Below are 21,340 nucleotides of genomic sequence, written 5' to 3'. Positions count from 1 at the left end.
TTTACTAAAAACTTGGTTGTTATAACAAATATAAATAATTTTATTTATTTCATAAATATTATTGTTTTGAGATTGTTTCTTAAAACATGATTTTTAAAACTATCTCAATACTCATTAGTGTTAAGGTATTCCTTAAATAATCAAGATTTTTTCGCCTTTGGAATTATGGCGGGTGTTAAGAGATAAAATCTCAACATTTAAAAATACCTCAACACCCAATTAAATACTCTAATGGACCCCTAAATCTAAATGATTTTTTAAATTTTTAATAAGAGTTCAACAGGCTCCAAAGATCATTTAAATTTTCCAACAGAATCCTAAGTCTAAACATTTTTTAAATATAAACAAACATTGACACCTATAATCGTTGATGTCCATTTCAATACCATATTAAAACTCTAATCCTAAACCTTAAAAATTTCAAACTTTTACTATTTAAAATTTAAACGAATCTCGATATCAATGAGTGTCAAGACCCTTTCACAAAACATTAACCTTAAACTTTATAAATAACCTATTCCATTAGTTGATTTTTATAGAAAACTCAAAGGACTCTAGTATATACTCTATCATGTCCTACCTTATTATCTTTTATTCGAAAATCTCTAAACCCAATATTCATAGTGACCTCTTTATTGAGATTACAAGGACATATTGTTTATGTTGCAACAAGAACAAATAAAAGAGTGTTATGAGCCCGAAAAATTAGAAAATAAAAATGTTAGACAAGGAAATCTATTGTTACTTACATATTATTAGTTTATTTACAGTTAATTATTTTGGTAAGATGAGTTATGTGTCGCACTTTCTTTCTCCTCCAGTTTTAGCATTAGAGACCTAATGTTCATGTGTTTCATTTTTCATGCAACGAATGAACGATAATACTAGAAGATGTAGCACAACTAATGAGCCTTCATGTCAAGGGTTTTGCAATAACAAGAACTACTAAATTTGATTTACAAATAGTACTCATTGAATCATTAGAGGCTTTCTCTCATAAGAAGGATTATAATAGTGTTGGGCTTGGTGGCATGTACCTCTAAACTCAATTCCGAGCTCGATTTAGTCCGAGAATCGGCTAAACCTGAATAGCTCTAATACCACTAAATTTGTAACGTCCCCTAACCCTATACGAAATCCATCGAACAGGTTACGAGACATTACCAACAAGACTGATCCAATTATGGTCATTAATTAAAATAAATATTCACACACATCCTAGTTTTAAGATGTCATCCCTTTAATGGGCCCTTGCGGTCCAATATGAACAGTAAATTCAATTCGGGACTAATTTAGAATTACTACGAATTTTTAGTAAATTTCAAAATTCATACTACATACCGTTGCCAACCATAATTTACTCATTTCATCAATACTTCTACAACCTAAATGACTCTCATTAAACATCCTGGGTACATGCCACTATCAATACTCAACATACTTTACCTTAATGAATTCGGGATCGTCCTGGGATGCTGATTCAACGTACTATCTTTACTTAACCTGGGTACGGAAACAAACCGTACGCTGAGTATGGTATACTCAGTGGTATTTCTATAATCCGAACAATTAATAATATAACAAATACTTAAGATCATAATAACAATTACAGTTATTCAATTATTTATTCATACATAAATTTCAACTACTTACTATATAAATTTTATACAAATCATGTAATAAACACAATAACATAATTGTTCAATTCTTAACTAAATCCATTATTATTTACTCCATTCTTTCACTTACTACTCGGTATAGCTTTCCTTAATTTACTCACAATTCAATATCATTAAACTATATTCAACTATACACTTATCAATCATATTCCATTTTAATTCATTTCAATAACAGTCAATTTCATTTATATCATATCAACTTACTATCCCTGATAGCTTTCAATATATACATACGATTCAAATATCTCAAATCACATTTCAATTCATCAAGTGGCATCATATATCATCAATTCGAACTCCAATCATTTCATGAACCTTTGGTTCATATTTTCAATTTCATATATAAATTTTCAATTCTCAATTCAATTTCTCGTTTCATTTCAATAGCTTGATCAATCAAATTTATTCGATTTATCTTTCACTTATTTACCCCTATTAACAAACCCAGACTTTGACGGATACACAGATTCCAACCCAAACACACCAGTACGGCACATTGTGCCTAAAACGGTACATAGTACTTGATCAGTATACGACACATAAAGTGTCTGATACAACACACGAGATGCCTGATACGACACACGAGGTGCCTGATATGACACACGAGGTGCCTGAAATACGACACATAAAGTGTTTGATCAGTAAAGCCGGCAAATCCCGTACACTTCCAGATCCTATGGCATGCCAATTATATCCGACTCAGCCCGACTAGTTAATAGGGTATTTCATTTACTTTCTCAATTTAATAATTCTTTCATCAATATACCATTATGATAATCACATATATTCACCCATTTTCACAATTCATACAATTTCATTCAATTCAACAATATATTTCAATTATTCTCATTAATTCATAATTCAATACAATTCAATTCACTTTTCAATATCAAATATTCAAATATCACAATCTCATATATTCATATCAATTTCCTCATATTTTCAATCAATATATTTTTCAATATAACATTCATTCAATATTCAAATTTCTACATAAATCATATATATTATATAATTCAATCAATATAAATTCAATCAAAATAATTTCAATCAATATAAATTCAATAAATTCATCGCATACCAAAATCAATCCATTCCAATTGTAAAACATCATAATTTTAACACTAACAATTGCCATATGTATATAAATATGACAAATAATAACTAAGTTCGGATTATAGAAATACAAACCGTAATTTTCGAGCTAACTCCAGTTGACTTTGTCTTGTCCTTTCTTAGCCAAGATTTCCGGTACCACATTGACTATGAAATTAATACAATTCATAATCATTAATACGTTACTAATTTATATCTTGAGTTACAGAATTCTAAATTAAGATCCGCTAATTTTTCCTGAAACTAGACTCACAAATCTTCTTACAATAAAATTTTCAGAATTTTTGGTTTAGCCATTAAATATAGTTTATTCTTTAAATTCACCCCCATTCTGCTGTCTGATAGTTTCGTCTCTTCTTCACTAAAAATTAATTATCTCACAGTACAGAACTCGGATAATATTCCTGTTGATTTCTCCTGAAAATAAACTCATTATGGATTCTAAACACATAACTTTAAGCCTCTAATTATTTTTCTTCAATTTTTGGTGATTTTCCAAAGTCAGAACAGGAGAACCCGAATTCATTCTGACCTTATCTCACAAAATTCATTATATCTCATAATTTACAACTCAATTGCTTATAACGTTTCTTCTATAAGAAACTAGACTCAATAAGTTTTAATTCCATATTTTATTCATCCTCTAATTCAATTTCTAAAATTTTTGGTGAATTTTCAAACTTAGACTACTGCTGCTGTCCAAAATAGTCTTAGTACAAAATATTGATTTACTTTAATTTCAATTTAATCCTAACTAAATTCAATTACTTTTCTATCTTAATTCATACTTTATTTCTACTCAATTTTTAACCAAACTTAGACATAATTATCTATTTTTCATCATAAAACCATAATTTCAAAATTCTTTCAATTTAGTCCTTAAAGTATAAAACTTATGAATCACTTTACAATTCAATCCTTGTATCATTTTTAACTTGAATTTCTATCAATTTAGCCCTTAATTCATCATTTTATTTAACATGGACAATATCTAGAAATCTAATAACTTTCAAAATATCAACTTAATTTCATCAAAACTTTGTTCTAAAACTTCTAAAACATCAAAATTAAGTAAAAAGGGCTTGATTGACTTACCTATTAAAGCTTAAAGCTTCAAACCTTCAATTTTCCCTTTTCTTCCCTTCTTTCTTTCTTTTTCTTCCCCGCTCTCTGTTTCGTTTCATTCTATTTCTATTTCCTTTCTTTTGTTTCTTTAGTTTATATATATAATATAATTTAATATAATATAATATAATTAAAACATAAAGTATCTTTATTATATAATAATATACTAAACATAAAAAAAATCTTAGATTTTCTTCGCGATAAACCGCCTCAATTTATACTTTTTGTATAATTTCCCTTTTAGTCCTTTTTATTTTCTTTTAATCTATAATTTAACTTTCACACTTTATTCAATTTGGTCCTTTTACTTAATTACTCTTAATTAAATTAAATTCACTTAATTAAACTCTAATTAACTACTCATTTTACTTAGTAAATATTTTTAATAAATATTTACGAATCCATTTTTCAGAAACGGAGACCCAAAAATATACTTTTTCGGTAACGGTAAAATTCGGGTCATTACATACCCCTCAAACACACTTTATGGGTGCCCACTTCTCGAAATCATGTCTCGAAAATCTCCTCGAAAACAACTCCTTGAAGACACTCCTCACATCCACCTTTCGGCTCCGCACCACATAAGCCTCATGCATTAATCACCACTCTTAACACCAACTACCATGTCCTATCTGAAGTGATCGACATCATGTCTAATCACCACCCTAACTAAACCTATGGTGACAGACCACTTGACCACCTCGGAATCATAGCTAAGGGTATATAAACCCTTAACCTTAACCAAAGGCAAGATTTCTGTCTCTCATCCACTCTTTCTCTTTAATACACTCACTTCCCATATTCGATTAACCTCATAACCACCGTTATTGAACTACCATACACAATGGCTCTTCCCTTTACCCTAAGCAAGGTGAACCCCCTTACATGATCATTATATCTATCTTGTCTAATCCTTGTATCCATAATTTGTGCAATGAACATAAACCACTTCCACCCTCACAATTTTTTTCTGATGGCAAACCCACCAGTCAAACTCAGTACCAAACCCAAAATACGAACCAAACCCAAACAAATCAAAACTTTTGGAAATTATTAACATGATCCTTACAATTACTACACCTTGCCTTACCCGTATCAGCAATACTACGAACCTTATCCAAGTTATCAAAGCCAGGCCTATGTTTACAAAAACCCAAATGTCAACTCCTAAAAAACTGTCAATGTTGCACTAAGACCACATCACTTTTCACGTCATTGCAATTTAGTCCTATTAATAGTTTAATACATCCTGCCTTGCTTTTTCACTCAATTTCTTTTGGTATTCATTAGCTTTCTCTTAAGTGATAAATTTTTATTTTATTTATCATCTAGAATCTATCACATATTTTCTTTGAAATTACACTATTTACGATTAAAGGGTTTTGGATATTATAGTTTTTCTTTTTTTTTAAATTTATTTTTTAATGTTATTTGATTTGAGATTACTTAAGAAAAGTTAAGCTACACCCAATGTTACTCTAAAATAAGGTTTTTCTTATTTTGGTCACTCTAAAATTTTTAATTTTAATTTGGTCACTCTAATTAAGATAATTGATCGAACTAGTCACTCAGTTAAAAATTTTATTAATTTAATAATATATTATTGACATGGCACATTAGCCAATTGAATGACTACATGTAGCACTTTTTTTATTCTACTTTTTGACTAAAATATTTGGAATAATTACAAAGAAGTCCTTGAGCTTAGTCAAAAGTAAAAAAAAATGTGTCACATGTTTTCATTCAATTGAATAATGTGTCACGTCAGCAATCTATTAATGAATTAATGAAATTTTTAACGGCAGTGACTATTTTAATCAATTATCTTAATAAGAGTGATTAGTTTAATCAATTATCTTAATTAGAGTGATCAAATTGGGAAAAAAGAATTAAAATGACTAAAATAGGAAAAAAACTATTTTAGAGTGAGCTTGAATGCATTTTACCCTTCAAGAAATTAGAAGACCCCACGCAGGTATTGTGGACGATAACAGGAAAGCAAGCCATCTATCTCCACAGCCATCGTTACCTCCCATCTTTAATCTGAGGTATTATATATTTTTATATTATTTCCGGCAAATTTTCTTCTGTTCTGTTCATGATTTTTAGGGGTTTTATCTGCTGCTTTCATTTTGAACTTGTTACTTTTAAGTGTTATTTGCGGAAATGTATCTGAGTTTCTTTTTGTTGTTGAAGCTTTATGATTAAGTTTTCCCCATTAATTTTGAGGCGATTGCTTAGTTGAACTTTTAGCCGTTCTTGGGATAAACTTTTAAAATTTTGCTTCTGGGTATTTCAATAACTGCCTATATCTACAATTTTGCTTAAATTTGAGCAATAACTTGGATATTTGAAGGGGGGGGGGAGGTCAATCCAATCTCACACTAATGTTCTTAGTTCATTAAAAAAAAAAAAAAACTATCAAAGCAGTTAACATTTAACAAAGATTAGTACTTTTAAATTTCAACTTAAATATGAATAATACCAAAATATACTTTTTAATTGATTCTTTGTGTAGTCATTGCATCTTGCTATAGCATATGGAAAAAAAAACCTGATTTTTTTCTTGTAAAGGTACTAGACAAATCTTTTTATTTTATTTTTGCTAATTTTGGGTGCAAATGCTATTTCTCTGGGAACCAAAAAGAAACGTTTTTGTGTAATTCTTTAGCTTGATTGGAGTAATCTTCAAACTTTTTAGGTTTTATTTGAAATTTCATACTACAGAAGTTCAAGGAAGAGGGGCCAAAGATGCAAACAACTTCTCAACTTCATCCAACATATTACTTTTCTAGTAGGTCAGTTTCTCTCTCGCTCCTAAATTCCTTCTTTGAACTTCATCTGTGAGATTTAATATCTTTAAACACAGTGATTGTAGAAGGAGCTCTATCAGATCCAATGGCCGCATGAAACTCAGAGGTTGGAATTCAAGTCAACTTAGCTTCAATGGAAGAGGTCAGAGTCTTAGATTTCTAACACCAATCCGCAAAACTAGATTGTTTGTGATTTCCAACGCAGATGATGGCCATGCATATGCCCCTGTAATAGAAGAAGACATCAATACGAACCATGCACCCTCCTCAGAACCCGAAACATTCTTTAGCAAATGGTCTCCTCCAAAGTACTTATGGAGAGGATTATCTGTTCTTGTCCTTGCTGGACAGGTTATCATTCGAACTCTAAAGGGTAAAGTCCACTGGAGGAATACCCTCCAACAACTGGAGAGAGTTGGACCTAAATCAGTTGGAGTTTGTCTTCTAACTTCAGCATTTGTTGGCATGGCCTTTACCATTCAGTTTGTAAGAGAATTTACCCGATTGGGTTTGAACCGATCAGTTGGTGGGGTATTGGCCTTAGCGTTCTCAAGGGAGCTAAGTCCTGTGGTTACATCAATTGTGGTTGCCGGGCGTATTGGCAGTGCATTTGCCGCAGAATTAGGAACGATGCAGGTCTCCGAGCAAACAGACACGCTGAGAGTTCTTGGATCAAACCCTGTTGATTATTTGGTGACACCCAGAGTCATTGCTTCCTCTTTAGCTTTACCATTTTTGACTCTAATGTGTTTCACAGTAGGGATGGCATCAAGTGCGCTGCTGGCTGATAGTGTTTATGGGATTAGCATTAATATCATCTTAGATTCTGCGCAAAGGGCTCTTCGATCATGGGATATAATTAGTGCAATGATTAAGTCTCAAGTGTTTGGTATGATCATATCTATTGTGAGCTGTGCTTGGGGAGTTACCACCATGGGAGGAGCCAAAGGTGTTGGCGAATCAACAACATCAGCTGTGGTTATTTCTCTTGTTGGTATTTTCATGGCTGATTTTGCACTCTCATATTGCTTCTTCCAAGGAGCCGGAGATTCGTTGAAAAACTGTGTATAACCAGGTTGGCCTCTTTGTCAGCATCTAACTCTTTACACCTATCTCAATGTTGTTCAATGGATGGCTCCTAGAGGACAGATAACATAGAGGGGAACTATATAGGTTCTGTATAAAGTCTTGCAATCTTTGGCTAGTTTGTCCCTCCCTTTTCTGTTGTCAGTGACTCAACATTACTCTATGTTACTCGGATTTGGGTGTATAAGATATGAATATGCATCCAAGATGGTATGTTGAAATGTTTTAAAGCTTATTTTTTATGTAGCTGGAGGGTCCTTAAAGGGTTATAGTTTCACATCCACATCCACATCCACATATACATTGAAATACGAGTATTTTAAATTCTGGGTATTTCAATAACTGCCTATATCTACAATTTTGCTTAAATTTGAGCAATAACTTGGATATTTGAAGGGGGAGGTCAATCCAATCTCACACTAATGTTCTTAGTTCATTAAAAAAAAAAACTATCAAAGCAGTTAACATTTAACAAAGATTAGTACTTTTAAATTTCAACTTAAATATGAATAATACCAAAATATACTTTTTAATTGATTCTTTGTGTAGTCATTGCATCTTGCTATAGCATATGGAAAAAAAAACCTGATTTTTTTTCTTGTAAAGGTACTAGACAAATCTTTTTTATTTTTATTTTTGCTAATTTTTGGGTGCAAATGCTATTTCTCTGGGAACCAAAAAGAAACGTTTTTGTGTAATTCTTTAGCTTGATTGGAGTAATCTTCAAACTTTTTTAGGTTTTATTTGAAATTTCATACTACAGAAGTTCAAGGAAGAGGGGCCAAAGATGCAAACAACTTCTCAACTTCATCCAACATATTACTTTTCTAGTAGGTCAGTTTCTCTCTCGCTCCTAAATTCCTTCTTTGAACTTCATCTGTGAGATTTAATATCTTTAAACACAGTGATTGTAGAAGGAGCTCTATCAGATCCAATGGCCGCATGAAACTCAGAGGTTGGAATTCAAGTCAACTTAGCTTCAATGGAAGAGGTCAGAGTCTTAGATTTCTAACACCAATCCGCAAAACTAGATTGTTTGTGATTTCCAACGCAGATGATGGCCATGCATATGCCCCTGTAATAGAAGAAGACATCAATACGAACCATGCACCCTCCTCAGAACCCAAACATTCTTTAGCAAATGGTCTCCTCCAAAGTACTTATGGAGAGGATTATCTGTTCTTGTCCTTGCTGGACAGGTTATCATTCGAACTCTAAAGGGTAAAGTCCACTGGAGGAATACCCTCCAACAACTGGAGAGAGTTGGACCTAAATCAGTTGGAGTTTGTCTTCTAACTTCAGCATTTGTTGGCATGGCCTTTACCATTCAGTTTGTAAGAGAATTTACCCGATTGGGTTTGAACCGATCAGTTGGGGGTATTGGCCTTAGCGTTCTCAAGGGAGCTAAGTCCTGTGGTTACATCAATTGTGGTTGCCGGGCGTATTGGCAGTGCATTTGCCGCAGAATTAGGAACGATGCAGGTCTCCGAGCAAACAGACACGCTGAGAGTTCTTGGATCAAACCCTGTTGATTATTTGTGACACCCAGAGTCATTGCTTCCTCTTTAGCTTTACCATTTTTGACTCTAATGTGTTTCACAGTAGGGATGGCATCAAGTGCGCTGCTGGCTGATAGTGTTTATGGGATTAGCATTAATATCATCTTAGATTCTGCAAAGGGCTCTTCGATCATGGGATATAATTAGTGCAATGATTAAGTCTCAAGTGTTTGGTATGATCATATCTATTGTGAGCTGTGCTTGGGGAGTTACCACCATGGGAGGAGCCAAAGGTGTTGGCGAATCAACAACATCAGCTGTGGTTATTTCTCTTGTTGGTATTTTCATGGCTGATTTTGCACTCTCATATTGCTTCTTCCAAGGAGCCGAGATTCTGAAAAACTGTGTATAACCAGGTTGGCCTCTTTGTCAGCATCTAACTCTTTACACCTATCTCAATGTTGTTCAATGGATGGCTCCTAGAGGACAGATAACATAGAGGAACTATAAGGTTCTGTATAAAGTCTTGCAATCTTTGGCTAGTTTGTCCCTCCCTTTCTGTTGTCAGTGACTCAACATTACTCTATGTTACTCGGATTTGGGTGTATAAGATATGAATATGCATCCAAGATGGTATGTTGAAATGTTTTAAAGCTTATTTTTTATGTAGCTGGAGGGTCCTTAAAGGGTTATAGTTTCACATCCACATCCACATCCACATATACATTGAAATACGAGTATTTTAAAAGAATTGTTGCCTGAAGTGATTTTAATTTTATTAGAATGATAAGATATTTTCTTATTTGGAAATCAATGGTTGCCACTTTGTGTAAAATGGTTTTATTCACATGCAACATTGTGGCAACTTTTCTGTTTGAAAGAAAGAAATCAGAGGGAAGATCTGTTTTTAGTTTGTTTTATTCATTCAACTCTGAACTTCAATGATGGAAGTTGCAGCTGTACCATTTTCTTTCAATCTTTTTTATAGTTATTATACAATATTTTATTTTAAAATTTTGAATTGTTTAAATATATATTTACATTTTATTCAGAATAATATAGAATGTTTATATATATATATATAAGATAAATAGTTAACTAATTAAAATACTTAAATAACTATATAACATAATAAGTATTAAATATATAAATAATTTATCAATTCAATCTAACATTTCATTAATATTCATTTTCACAAACTAGTTGAATACTTATGTCAAACATAGTATAAATTTTATTTTATTATTTAATTCAAATATACTTTTGACAAGTTTTGATAATTTATTATATACATTCTTCCATAAAAAATATATACATAGATTTTAATTGGTTGTCCTTAATGGTTATTTTTATTTTAATCTTATCGCTATTTATGAGTTTGAATCCAACATACATTTTATCACCACTATCCAAATGGACCCTTTAATCACAGATAGAATGACTAAATATTTGTAATCAAGTCTTCTATTGGCATCAATCCTAATGACAAAATGACTTATATTCAAATCTTCAATTAACATCGTTACAAAATCTAATCCTTGAATAACTCGAAACGCTACCCTTTATAAGAAAAATAAACGTATAGCATCTAATATTCCATATAAAATTACAACTTGAACCAAAACAAAATATCATGACTCCTTGAGATGGTTTTTATCCATAACAACATATCCACTATTAATATTAACTTCTTTGATACAATAATTAAATTTGCTATTATCATTTTCTTAATCCTACCGAAATTAATCCCATAGCAAATTTGCTAGATTGAATCATTTTGTTTAAGGGGAAAAAAAAGAGTAAAATGGAATTACCCGCACCATAGTAGTTATTTAGTCCGCAAAATTAAATTATGAAATCCTAAGTGATAAAAGATCAAAATAAATGGTGGTGAGTCATTTAATTAAACTTTACAGAAAGTGTAAAGAAACATATCAATTGTTGATAAAACTCACCATATGCAATATGATTACACTACATAAATATAATATGAAATAATAATAAGGAAAATAAAAGCATGAGATGACATTAATATTCTTTTTTTTTTTTTACAAAATTGAGAAATTCCTTTTAAAAGAAGAACCTGAGAAGTTGGTATATTTTAATTTATCAAAATTTGGTTATTGAATTTTATAAAATCTAATAACTTATTGTTAAAATTTTACCTTGATATCAAAATAATCAACACTTTATATCCACGAAATTAAAAAAAATTCAAATTTATGAATTTATTAAAATGATTAATTTTTTTTTTTAAATACAAGGTTCAAATTTTGATAAATTAAAATAAAAGCATTAATTTTTTTAAATTTTTGTGTAGTGATATTCAAAATTTATATAATACATAGTAAATTAAATACAATTACCACAAATAGAAATATACGAACACGAATTACAAGTTGTAAATTGTAATAACTACTTTGGTATATGCAATCAAAAGGATATTCATACGTGGGGTTTGAAGTTTCCATCAATGGAATCAACCTTGCTATGGAGTTTAACCTTTTAATATCTTCCTTAGATCATAAGTAATATAGCACTGACTGATATCCTATTACATTTTTTCTTTCTCGTTTCACAAGCAATCTAATTCAGCTTTGTTTTTGTTTATGGCTATGAGCAAAAAATGGTGAAGCAAAGCAATCAACTCTGGTTTGCTATTCTTGTTTCCATTGTTTTCTGTTTTGTTTTGCTTGGATTATTCAGGTCTATCTCATGTCAACAATGAAGTCCCCTTTTTACTTCATACCTTTACCATGGACAAAGATTCCCAGAATTTTCCCATTGATGGGAAAAGAGATAATCCATGTTCAGGTAAATACATGTATGTTCATCGTCTTCCGAGTAGATTCAATTCTGATTCGCTAAAAGATTCTCGAACACTTAATAAGTGGTTCGATATGTGTTCGTCGATTATGAATTCGGGGTTTGGCCCTAGGATTGAAACCCCCCAAGGTGATTTATCTGATATGAATTAGTTTGAAACAAACCAGTTTTTGCTTGAAGTTATTTTCCATAACAGGATGAAACAATACAAGTGTTTAACCAATAATTCATCGATGGCTTCAGCTGTTTTCGTACCCTCCTATGCTGGCCTCGATGTTGGTCGTTATCTTTGGGACTATAACACAACTGTAAGAGATTGTTTGCCTTATGATATCGTCGACTGGCTTCGAAACCGAGCTGAATGGAAGCGGTTATGGGGTCGAGACCATTTCTTCGTTGCAGGGAGGATTGCTTGGTATTTTCGTAGACGATCTGGAAATCAACCGGATTGGGGGGGAACAAGCTTATGCCATTGCCTGAATCAATGAATATGACAATGTTATCTACAGAAACAAGCTCTTATTGCAATGAATTTTCCGTACCATATCCGACTTACTTTCGTCCATCAACCTACATCGACGTAATCCATTGGCAGAAACAAGTGAGGAGTCGGAAAAGGCGATACCTGTTCTATTTTGCCAGTGCTCCACATCCAACCATGAATGACTCGATCCGTATCCAGATTATCAACAAATGTTTAACCTCAAAAAACATATGCAAGTTGCTCGATTGCAACTCCAGTGCAAACAAGTGTGGCACTCCAGTTCAAGTAATCAAGGTGTTTCGCAACTCGGTCTTCTGTTTGCATCCTCCGGGGGACTCATACACTAGGTGTTCGATGTTCAATTCGATCCTGGCAGGCTGCATTCCCGTATTTTTCCATCCTTATTCTGCATATGCACAATATATATGGTACTTCCCAAAGAATTACACCAGCTACTCGGTGTACATTCCTGCAAATGACATCAAACATGGCAGTGTGAGCATAAATGAGAGCCTGTCTCGATTTCCGGAGGATCGAGTGGTAGCTATGAGAAAAGAAGTTGTAAAGCTAATCCCAAAGGTGATATGGAGACCCCAAGTCTGGAATTGAGGATGCACTTGAAATCGCTGTAAGAGAGTTGAAAAAGTTAAGAAAGATGCGAAGGAAGAAAAGGATCCCAGTGTTGGATTTGCAGCATGGAACTGTTGGAAGTTGAAATTATCTGGAATAATGGGAGACCCTCCATTGGAGCAATTATTTTAAAGAACGAAGATCAGCTTACAAATACAAAACTTACGCAAACATTAATTCATTGATTATTTATAAACTCCTGATAAGATTTCCCATTGTTTTATTTCTTTTCCTTCAAAGTCCGAACCTATGTATCCACCTAACACTTGTTGGTTAGGTAAATGGTTTCTTCTTTACATTCATTATCAGCCTAAGAAAACTAATGATGATTGCATGGATTCTATATTAAAATCTCCGCTGAAGATAATAAATAGAATGTGTTGAGAGGTTTAACGATTTCAAGTAGATTACATTTCAAAAATTTCTTTTAAAATAATCAGAAATCTTTCAATAATTATAATTTTCGTTTTTAGCACACGCAGATATTACTCATATTATTTGAATACATCTTATTTTTCTTTTGCTGATGATAGATTCAAATATCCAAACATGCTTTACCTTTTTAACATTATTTTAAGATTTCTTCCTTATATGAGATAGAATATCTAAAAGAGGAAGAAAAGATCCAGCCAATATTTAATCGATTTGCCAGGCAATTGAGAAGAGGTATTAGGGAAAAATCATCATTTGTATTATCCACATGAACATTGAATATTGATATTTATGTATTTAACTATTTTTTAAATGATTTCGAACAGAAATGCTAGACATGTGTAAAAGAACAAAAATACGAATAATATATGTAAGTATTATCATGCAACTTGATAGAAACTTTTGCTTTATTAACCTGGAATCGACATTCTCAACATATTACAAACGTAGATATAGCTACAACCAAGCTTGCACAACCTATCACCAAAAGCCCTTTTATTATTAAATCTCACAGAAAATTTATTCTAAAAAAAAGTAGGGCCTTACATTAGGTTCATAACTCACCTTAAAGATTGTATTGATTTGAACAAGTATGCTCTCATTTAAGGTTTCCATGAAGACAAGGGAGGAGTATCCGATTCATAGTAGGTTGCGATAGTGCCACCATATCGGTCTCCCTTCACTGAACCTGCTGAAGCAATGGATTCTAGCTCTGCCATCTCTTCGGGTGTTAATTTCACGGACAAAGCTCCAATGTTCTGATTGAAGTTTTCGATCTTGGTAGTTCCAGGAATGGGACAGACATCGTTCCCTTGGTGATGGACCCAGGCCAATGCAAGTTGTGATGGGGTGCATCCCTTCTTCACTGCTATCTCATTAACTCGCTCGTACAGGCGTTTGTTATGCTCCAGATTTTCTGGCTGGAACCTTGGGAGATACTGCAACAAATGAAAATTCATTCAAATGATTATCTCATACAGCACCAGCAGCTGTTTTCGTACCCTCCTATGCTGGCCTCGATGTTGGTCGTTATCTTTGGGACTATAACACAACTGTAAGAGATTGTTTGCCTTATGATATCGTCGACTGGCTTCGAAACCGAGCTGAATGGAAGCGGTTATGGGGTCGAGACCATTTCTTCGTTGCAGGGAGGATTGCTTGGTATTTTCGTAGACGATCTGGAAATCAACCGGATTGGGGGGGAACAAGCTTATGCCATTGCCTGAATCAATGAATATGACAATGTTATCTACAGAAACAAGCTCTTATTGCAATGAATTTTCCGTACCATATCCGACTTACTTTCGTCCATCAACCTACATCGACGTAATCCATTGGCAGAAACAAGTGAGGAGTCGGAAAAGGCGATACCTGTTCTATTTTGCCAGTGCTCCACATCCAACCATGAATGACTCGATCCGTATCCAGATTATCAACAAATGTTTAACCTCAAAAAACATATGCAAGTTGCTCGATTGCAACTCCAGTGCAAACAAGTGTGGCACTCCAGTTCAAGTAATCAAGGTGTTTCGCAACTCGGTCTTCTGTTTGCATCCTCCGGGGGACTCATACACTAGGTGTTCGATGTTCAATTCGATCCTGGCAGGCTGCATTCCCGTATTTTTCCATCCTTATTCTGCATATGCACAATATATATGGTACTTCCCAAAGAATTACACCAGCTACTCGGTGTACATTCCTGCAAATGACATCAAACATGGCAGTGTGAGCATAAATGAGAGCCTGTCTCGATTTCCGGAGGATCGAGTGGTAGCTATGAGAAAAGAAGTTGTAAAGCTAATCCCAAAGGTGATATGGAGACCCCAAGTCTGGAATTGAGGATGCACTTGAAATCGCTGTAAGAGAGTTGAAAAAGTTAAGAAAGATGCGAAGGAAGAAAAGGATCCCAGTGTTGGATTTGCAGCATGGAACTGTTGGAAGTTGAAATTATCTGGAATAATGGGAGACCCTCCATTGGAGCAATTATTTTAAAGAACGAAGATCAGCTTACAAATACAAAACTTACGCAAACATTAATTCATTGATTATTTATAAACTCCTGATAAGATTTCCCATTGTTTTATTTCTTTTCCTTCAAAGTCCGAACCTATGTATCCACCTAACACTTGTTGGTTAGGTAAATGGTTTCTTCTTTACATTCATTATCAGCCTAAGAAAACTAATGATGATTGCATGGATTCTATATTAAAATCTCCGCTGAAGATAATAAATAGAATGTGTTGAGAGGTTTAACGATTTCAAGTAGATTACATTTCAAAAATTTCTTTTAAAATAATCAGAAATCTTTCAATAATTATAATTTTCGTTTTTAGCACACGCAGATATTACTCATATTATTTGAATACATCTTATTTTTCTTTTGCTGATGATAGATTCAAATATCCAAACATGCTTTACCTTTTTAACATTATTTTAAGATTTCTTCCTTATATGAGATAGAATATCTAAAAGAGGAAGAAAAGATCCAGCCAATATTTAATCGATTTGCCAGGCAATTGAGAAGAGGTATTAGGGGAAAAATCATCATTTGTATTATCCACATGAACATTGAATATTGATATTTATGTATTTAACTATTTTTTAAATGATTTCGAACAGAAATGCTAGACATGTGTAAAAGAACAAAAATACGAATAATATATGTAAGTATTATCATGCAACTTGATAGAAACTTTTGCTTTATTAACCTGGAATCGACATTCTCAACATATTACAAACGTAGATATAGCTACAACCAAGCTTGCACAACCTATCACCAAAAGCCCTTTTATTATTAAATCTCACAGAAAATTTATTCTAAAAAAAAAGTAGGGGCCTTACATTAGGTTCATAACTCACCTTAAAGATTGTATTGATTTGAACAAGTATGCTCTCATTTAAGGTTTCCATGAAGACAAGGGAGGAGTATCCGATTCATAGTAGGTTGCGATAGTGCCACCATATCGGTCTCCCTTCACTGAACCTGCTGAAGCAATGGATTCTAGCTCTGCCATCTCTTCGGGTGTTAATTTCACGGACAAAGCTCCAATGTTCTGATTGAAGTTTTCGATCTTGGTAGTTCCAGGAATGGGACAGACATCGTTCCCTTGGTGATGGACCCAGGCCAATGCAAGTTGTGATGGGGTGCATCCCTTCTTCACTGCTATCTCATTAACTCGCTCGTACAGGCGTTTGTTATGCTCCAGATTTTCTGGCTGGAACCTTGGGAGATACTGCAACAAATGAAAATTCATTCAAATGATTATCTCATACAGCACCAGCCCTTTCTCTGTAAATAACACAGATTCATAATTCAAGACATTTTAGAAAGCCTTCACTCAAATTTTGTTTTAAACCTATAAAAGTAACTCTAAAGAGATATTTGCAGCCTAGCAAAACTCAAGGGAGGGACCATATTTAGGGACAAAAATATTATGGTTAGCCCTCTGCCTGGAAAGAGGAGAATATTGCAGAACATTTTAAGCATTAAGAAAAATAGTAGCCATCATGCCTGGAAGCTCTTAAAGATTGTTATGTCAGTATTACTCTAGATTCTATCTGATTCACATGTATCAATTAGGACAATCTACCAAGAACATGAAATTAGATATGCCAAAAAGTAACAGATAAATCATTCTTCTTATGAACAAATATGCAATTGTGAAACACAGTTACAAAGAACAAACCTTTCTAAAGTCACCTTCGGACAAAGTTTCCATCATTTTGGGGCCAGATGAAAAGAACCCTCTCCCCAGAGGACTGTAAGCAACAATGCCAATCCCAAGTTCCCTGAGAAATTCAAAAGAATCACATCAAAATAAAGAAACCCAAATCAGTAACTTTTTCAACAAAATTTGGTAAGTCCCTTATTGATAAACAACCTGCAAGTAGGAATTATGTCAGCCTCAACATCCCTAGACCACAATGACCACTCCAATTGCACAGCAGTTATTGGATGAACCGCATGAGCCCTCCTAATGGTCGATGCAGAAGCCTCGGATAAACCTATGTACTTCACTTTACCTTCTTCAACTAATTTCTTCAGTTCTCCAATCTGGTTATTTAAAAACAATCCATAATACAGATCACAACAATAGAAGAAAAAGTAAGGCAAAGGACAAAAGTTAAACACAAAAACAAACCGTGACTTCAATGGGAACCCTTGTATCCACCCGATGCTGATAATAAAGATCAATGCAATCAACACCAAGACGTTTCAAGCTACCTTCACAAGCAGCCCTTACATAAACAGGGTCACCCCGGATTTCCCTTTTCCCATCAGTATAATCGATACCGAACTTAGTAGCCAACTCAACCTTGTTTCTTACACCATCTTTTAGGGCCTTACCAAGAAGGATTTCATTGGTATGTGGGCCGTAAACATCAGAGGTGTCAAGAAATGTAACTCCAGAGTTAATAGCATGGTGGATGAGAGCTATCATGTCGGGTTCAGGCTTTGGAGGACCATAGAAAGCTGACATCCCCATGCATCCAAGGCCTTGTGCCGACACTTCCAGGCCCTGAGAACCCAGCTTGATCCTCCCAAGCTTTGTGGCGGCCATGTTTTCAGTGGTAACTCTGGTGAATAGTTTTGAGTATGTGTGGGTTGTTGAGGAAGGATGGAATGGATGGCTAAGTGATAGGTAGAGACTTAAAAAGACGATGTAAATTCGAAACCGATGGCGTAACGCTCAATGTTATAGTAGCTCAAATGACGTGAGGGCCTATGCAACACTTTGACATACTCTGCCAACATCATTCTAGGTTCCGTGCCGTCTTTTACCACCTGCGCTTTAGATTTTTATGGTAAGGACTAAGGTGTTAATGCCGGGTTCGATTTGGAATGAGTTGATTCTATAAATAATATTAATATATTTATATTTATTTAAATTCAGTGACTTTAAATTTGAATATAAAATTTTATTTAAATGTATTTTTATTTATCAAAGACTAACTCAAATTCATTTTAGGTTGATTCATATTATTTTTATTTTTAAATATTTATATTATATTATTTTAATATTTAATAATTATATATATTTAAAGTTTTTAATGTTTATATTTGAGTAGTATTATATATTTAATATAAATTTATTTTTGTAATGTGTTTTAAATTACATAATATGTGAAAATTACATAATATAAAGTATTAGAAACCTAAAAATGGGTCGGGTCAGGTTTGGGCCTTGAATGTTCAAGCCCGAGCTTGACTCATATTTTAAACGGATCTATTTTTTTATTCAAACCCATTTTTCAGGTTTAATATTTTTATTCAAACTCTCTCAATTTCGGCGAGTCTTCGGGCATGAATGAGTAACCCAACCTATGAACAACTCTAATAGTCACCCAAAGTTTTAAGCATTTTTATTTTTGTCACCTACTTTAAAATTTTGTTGTTTTAGTCACTCTTATTAGCTTAATTTCATTTTGTAGTCACCTCACTTTTAAAATACTTTTGGTCATTAGATGAAATGTTAGCATTTCTTATTTTGAATATTGTAATAGAAATATAGCCTTTTAACATTTTACACAATCCATTAATTTGGTCATAATTTTAAAAAATTCAACAAAATTTTATCTCGATGTTTGCATATTCAATTAATTTAGTCATAATCTTAAAATTCAAAAAATTATAATTATAACAATTTCAAAATAAAAAGTACATAAAAACATTTTTTTATAAAAGTTCAAAAATATTTTAAAAATAATATATAAACAAAAATATATCTTGTGAAATATTTAAACATATTGAAAATTAGAAAAAGTGTTGAATATTTTTAATATTTTATAATATATTATTTTTATATAAAAATTAAAATTTATTTCTCCATATAGTTTTCTCTTTGGACTTTTTTTATTTTAACCCACAACCACCATCCTGCAGTCGTTTTAGGCGCTTATTTCAGCTCTACACATAGGCACCATCAATGCGTTATGAGCAAAATAATTGAATAAGCAAAATAGTAGCATTTTGCTTTGGTTGTTATTTTTTGTTAAATTTGTTATTTTTTTGTTATAGAATTGTTTAAGTGAAACAATGCGTTTCCCTTTCGCGATTGGTTGTAAAGGTATTAACAGACGTAAAATGCAATGATTGGGTATTAAAGATAGGAGTAGTTACTTTGTTACCAACTAAAGAAATCATTCCAAAACTCTCATCTCTCTTTCTCTCACACACAATTGTTTTCACTCTTCTTCTTCCTCCTTCCTTCTTTGTGAGTTATTTTGGGTCGCATCATTTTGGTATTAGAGCCAAGTTATGGTTGGTGGTGATAATGTTTCTCACACTTCAAAGGAAAACTAAGAATTAGAGAACCAAATTGATGCTTGAATGTAAGTGATGCATGATGAAATCTTGATTGAGATCAAGTTTGAGTTGCAAATGGAGATCAAAGGGTTATTTGAACATTATTTAAGTAAGTTAGTGCCTTCTATGGAGGGTATGCAGAGAGTGATTCACCCTATGGAAGCAAAGGCATTTTGGGTGCTCTTCTAGGTCTGCCTGTTAAGGAGGTTGTCAGGGATGCTAGTGGATGCGTGGTTGTTGAATATGTTAGTTTTGGACTTAGATAAGGGGGTGAAGTTGTCAATAAAGCTTTATATTGGCATCACTTTTATTGCCAACAAAAGAAAAGGTTTTATTGTTGGAATATGACTCTTACTTTAACTAGATGAAGGAAATGTTTGCCCCTAATACGTTCCAAGATCCAATTGTTGAGTTAGTTTCCTTGAAGTAGAAAAGAACATTAGATAAATACTACGAATCTTTTGTAAGTATTCTCATCTAGTTACAATTGTCAGAATTGTATGCCTGTAGTATTTTTTATTAACAATTTGAAGTTGGAGATAGGTTAGTGTGTTAGATTGTTCAAACTTAAGGACTTAATTGAGTGTTTGCATAAGGCTAAGCAAGTCGATTTTATTTTGCTGACTGATCAGAGGAGCGGGCTGCTTCTTCTTAGTCTTTTTCACCTTTTAGGATTAGTTCATTGTTTCCTAGTACATGGATTGCTAAGAATTCTTCTCCAACAGTAGCAAGTCAGGTTTCCAGTTAAGGATTGACATTAGCTAAAGCTCTTTCTATGAGTGGTGGATCGAGGGCTAAGTTACCTTCTCTCTTTGAAATTCAAGATAGGAAAAAGAAGGGGCTCTACTGTTGGTGTGGGGCTAAGTTCATGCCTAGCCATAGGTAATAAGTGATCATGAAGATTTTTTTAGACTGTGTGAATGAAAGAGAGTATCTTTGCCATCTGATTTTATGGCTCCTACTATTTCTCTACATGCTATGCAGGGCTCTTAGGGGCGGTACCATGAGGGTGAAAACCAAGTTTGTTGACCATTTAGCAGTGGTATTCATTGATTGAGGGAGTACTCGCAATTTCTTGGATGTGAAATTGGCTAAGATGTTGGACATACATGTTTGGAAGTAGTATAGTTTAAAGGTGACTATGGCTAATGGAGGCTTTTTGTTTACTAATGGAATGTTTAGGGGGTCCAATGGGAATCTCAAGGTCATGAATTTGTTATTGGCTTTGAAAGGGTATGATGTGGTGCTTGGGGTTCACTGGCTTATGGAGTTGGGCTCCATTACGAGGAACTTTACTTCCCTTTAATAACTCTAGAATATAGAGTTATTTTAATAGTTTTCAG

At 33.3% G+C, this 21,340-nt stretch overlaps 3 protein-coding genes, 1 long non-coding RNA gene and 3 pseudogenes across 11 annotated transcripts; 4 read left to right on the top strand and 3 right to left on the bottom strand.

Moving 5' to 3' along the window:
* Nucleotides 1-1,299: 1,299 nt before the first annotated feature.
* Nucleotides 1,300-3,998, bottom strand: LOC128281712 (uncharacterized). The gene is made up of 3 exons (XR_008271975.1): nucleotides 3,891-3,998; nucleotides 2,871-2,942; nucleotides 1,300-1,503 (listed from the first exon to the last, which is right to left on the bottom strand). It is a non-coding gene; the product is annotated as an uncharacterized LOC128281712 (long non-coding RNA).
* Nucleotides 3,999-5,822: 1,824 nt separating this feature from the next.
* Nucleotides 5,823-8,065, top strand: LOC108487151 (protein TRIGALACTOSYLDIACYLGLYCEROL 1, chloroplastic). Of its 6 annotated transcripts, none has more exons than XM_053019691.1 (3): nucleotides 5,823-5,968; nucleotides 6,622-6,718; nucleotides 6,802-8,065. In XM_053019691.1, the coding sequence occupies exons 2-3, from the start codon at nucleotides 6,672-6,674 to the stop codon at nucleotides 7,802-7,804; spliced, it is 1,050 nt and encodes a 349-aa protein (XP_052875651.1). In that variant the 5' UTR covers nucleotides 5,823-5,968; nucleotides 6,622-6,671; the 3' UTR covers nucleotides 7,805-8,065. The 6 variants fall into 6 exon arrangements, with proteins under 6 accessions (XP_052875651.1, XP_017646903.1, XP_017646901.1 ...); XM_017791414.2 differs by having other exon boundaries at nucleotides 6,799-8,065; XM_017791412.2 differs by having other exon boundaries at nucleotides 6,790-8,065.
* A 155-nt stretch (nucleotides 8,066-8,220) lies between these two features.
* Nucleotides 8,221-9,730, top strand: LOC128282528 (protein TRIGALACTOSYLDIACYLGLYCEROL 1, chloroplastic-like; annotated as a pseudogene).
* A 2,344-nt stretch (nucleotides 9,731-12,074) lies between these two features.
* Nucleotides 12,075-13,534, top strand: LOC108488811 (probable xyloglucan galactosyltransferase GT14; annotated as a pseudogene).
* A 545-nt stretch (nucleotides 13,535-14,079) lies between these two features.
* On the bottom strand, nucleotides 14,080-14,676 carry LOC128282367 (probable aldo-keto reductase 3). Its single transcript, XM_053020570.1, has one exon. It carries the CDS (start codon nucleotides 14,647-14,649, stop codon nucleotides 14,293-14,295), a length of 357 nt encoding a protein of 118 aa, XP_052876530.1. The 5' UTR covers nucleotides 14,650-14,676; the 3' UTR covers nucleotides 14,080-14,292.
* LOC128282040 (probable xyloglucan galactosyltransferase GT14) lies at nucleotides 14,667-15,826 on the top strand (annotated as a pseudogene).
* A 546-nt stretch (nucleotides 15,827-16,372) lies between these two features.
* Nucleotides 16,373-18,519, bottom strand: LOC108487087 (probable aldo-keto reductase 2). Of its 3 annotated transcripts, XM_053020568.1 has the most exons (5): nucleotides 17,833-18,509; nucleotides 17,572-17,744; nucleotides 17,377-17,479; nucleotides 16,550-16,923; nucleotides 16,373-16,460 (listed from the first exon to the last, which is right to left on the bottom strand). In XM_053020568.1, exons 1-4 carry the CDS (start codon nucleotides 18,250-18,252, stop codon nucleotides 16,588-16,590), a joined length of 1,032 nt encoding a protein of 343 aa, XP_052876528.1. In that variant the 5' UTR covers nucleotides 18,253-18,509; the 3' UTR covers nucleotides 16,373-16,460; nucleotides 16,550-16,587. The 3 variants fall into 3 exon arrangements, with proteins under 3 accessions (XP_052876528.1, XP_017646808.1, XP_052876529.1); XM_017791319.2 differs by having other exon boundaries at nucleotides 16,373-16,923; nucleotides 17,833-18,505; XM_053020569.1 differs by lacking the exon at nucleotides 16,373-16,460 and having other exon boundaries at nucleotides 16,843-16,979; nucleotides 17,833-18,519.
* Nucleotides 18,520-21,340: the final 2,821 nt, after the last annotated feature.

This window comes from Gossypium arboreum, chromosome 10 (assembly GCF_025698485.1).
Source record: "Gossypium arboreum isolate Shixiya-1 chromosome 10, ASM2569848v2, whole genome shotgun sequence".
In the NCBI taxonomy this organism is placed as follows: domain Eukaryota; kingdom Viridiplantae; phylum Streptophyta; class Magnoliopsida; order Malvales; family Malvaceae; genus Gossypium; species Gossypium arboreum.
Note: the sequence above shows the minus strand (reverse complement) of the source record. Positions and strands in the feature narration are given on the sequence as shown.

Bases quoted from the DNA above. Each gene is read 5' to 3' on its own strand.
- LOC108487151 (XM_017791412.2), top strand. From the start codon at position 6,672: ATGCAAACAACTTCTCAACTTCATCCAACATATTACTTTTCTAGTAG. The intron at 6,719-6,789 runs GTCAGTTTCTCT...CTTTAAACACAG, and splicing joins ACATATTACTTTTCTAGTAG to TGATTGTAGAAGGAGCTCTA.
- LOC128282367 (XM_053020570.1), bottom strand. From the start codon at position 14,649: ATGAATTTTCATTTGTTGCAGTATCTCCCAAGGTTCCAGCCAGAAAAT.
- LOC108487087 (XM_053020568.1), bottom strand. From the start codon at position 18,252: ATGGCCGCCACAAAGCTTGGGAGGATCAAGCTGGGTTCTCAGGGCCTG. The intron at 17,745-17,832 runs GTTTGTTTTTGT...TTAAATAACCAG, and splicing joins GGGTTCCCATTGAAGTCACG to ATTGGAGAACTGAAGAAATT. The intron at 16,924-17,376 runs GTTTGTTCTTTG...CATTTGTTGCAG, and splicing joins CCGAAGGTGACTTTAGAAAG to TATCTCCCAAGGTTCCAGCC.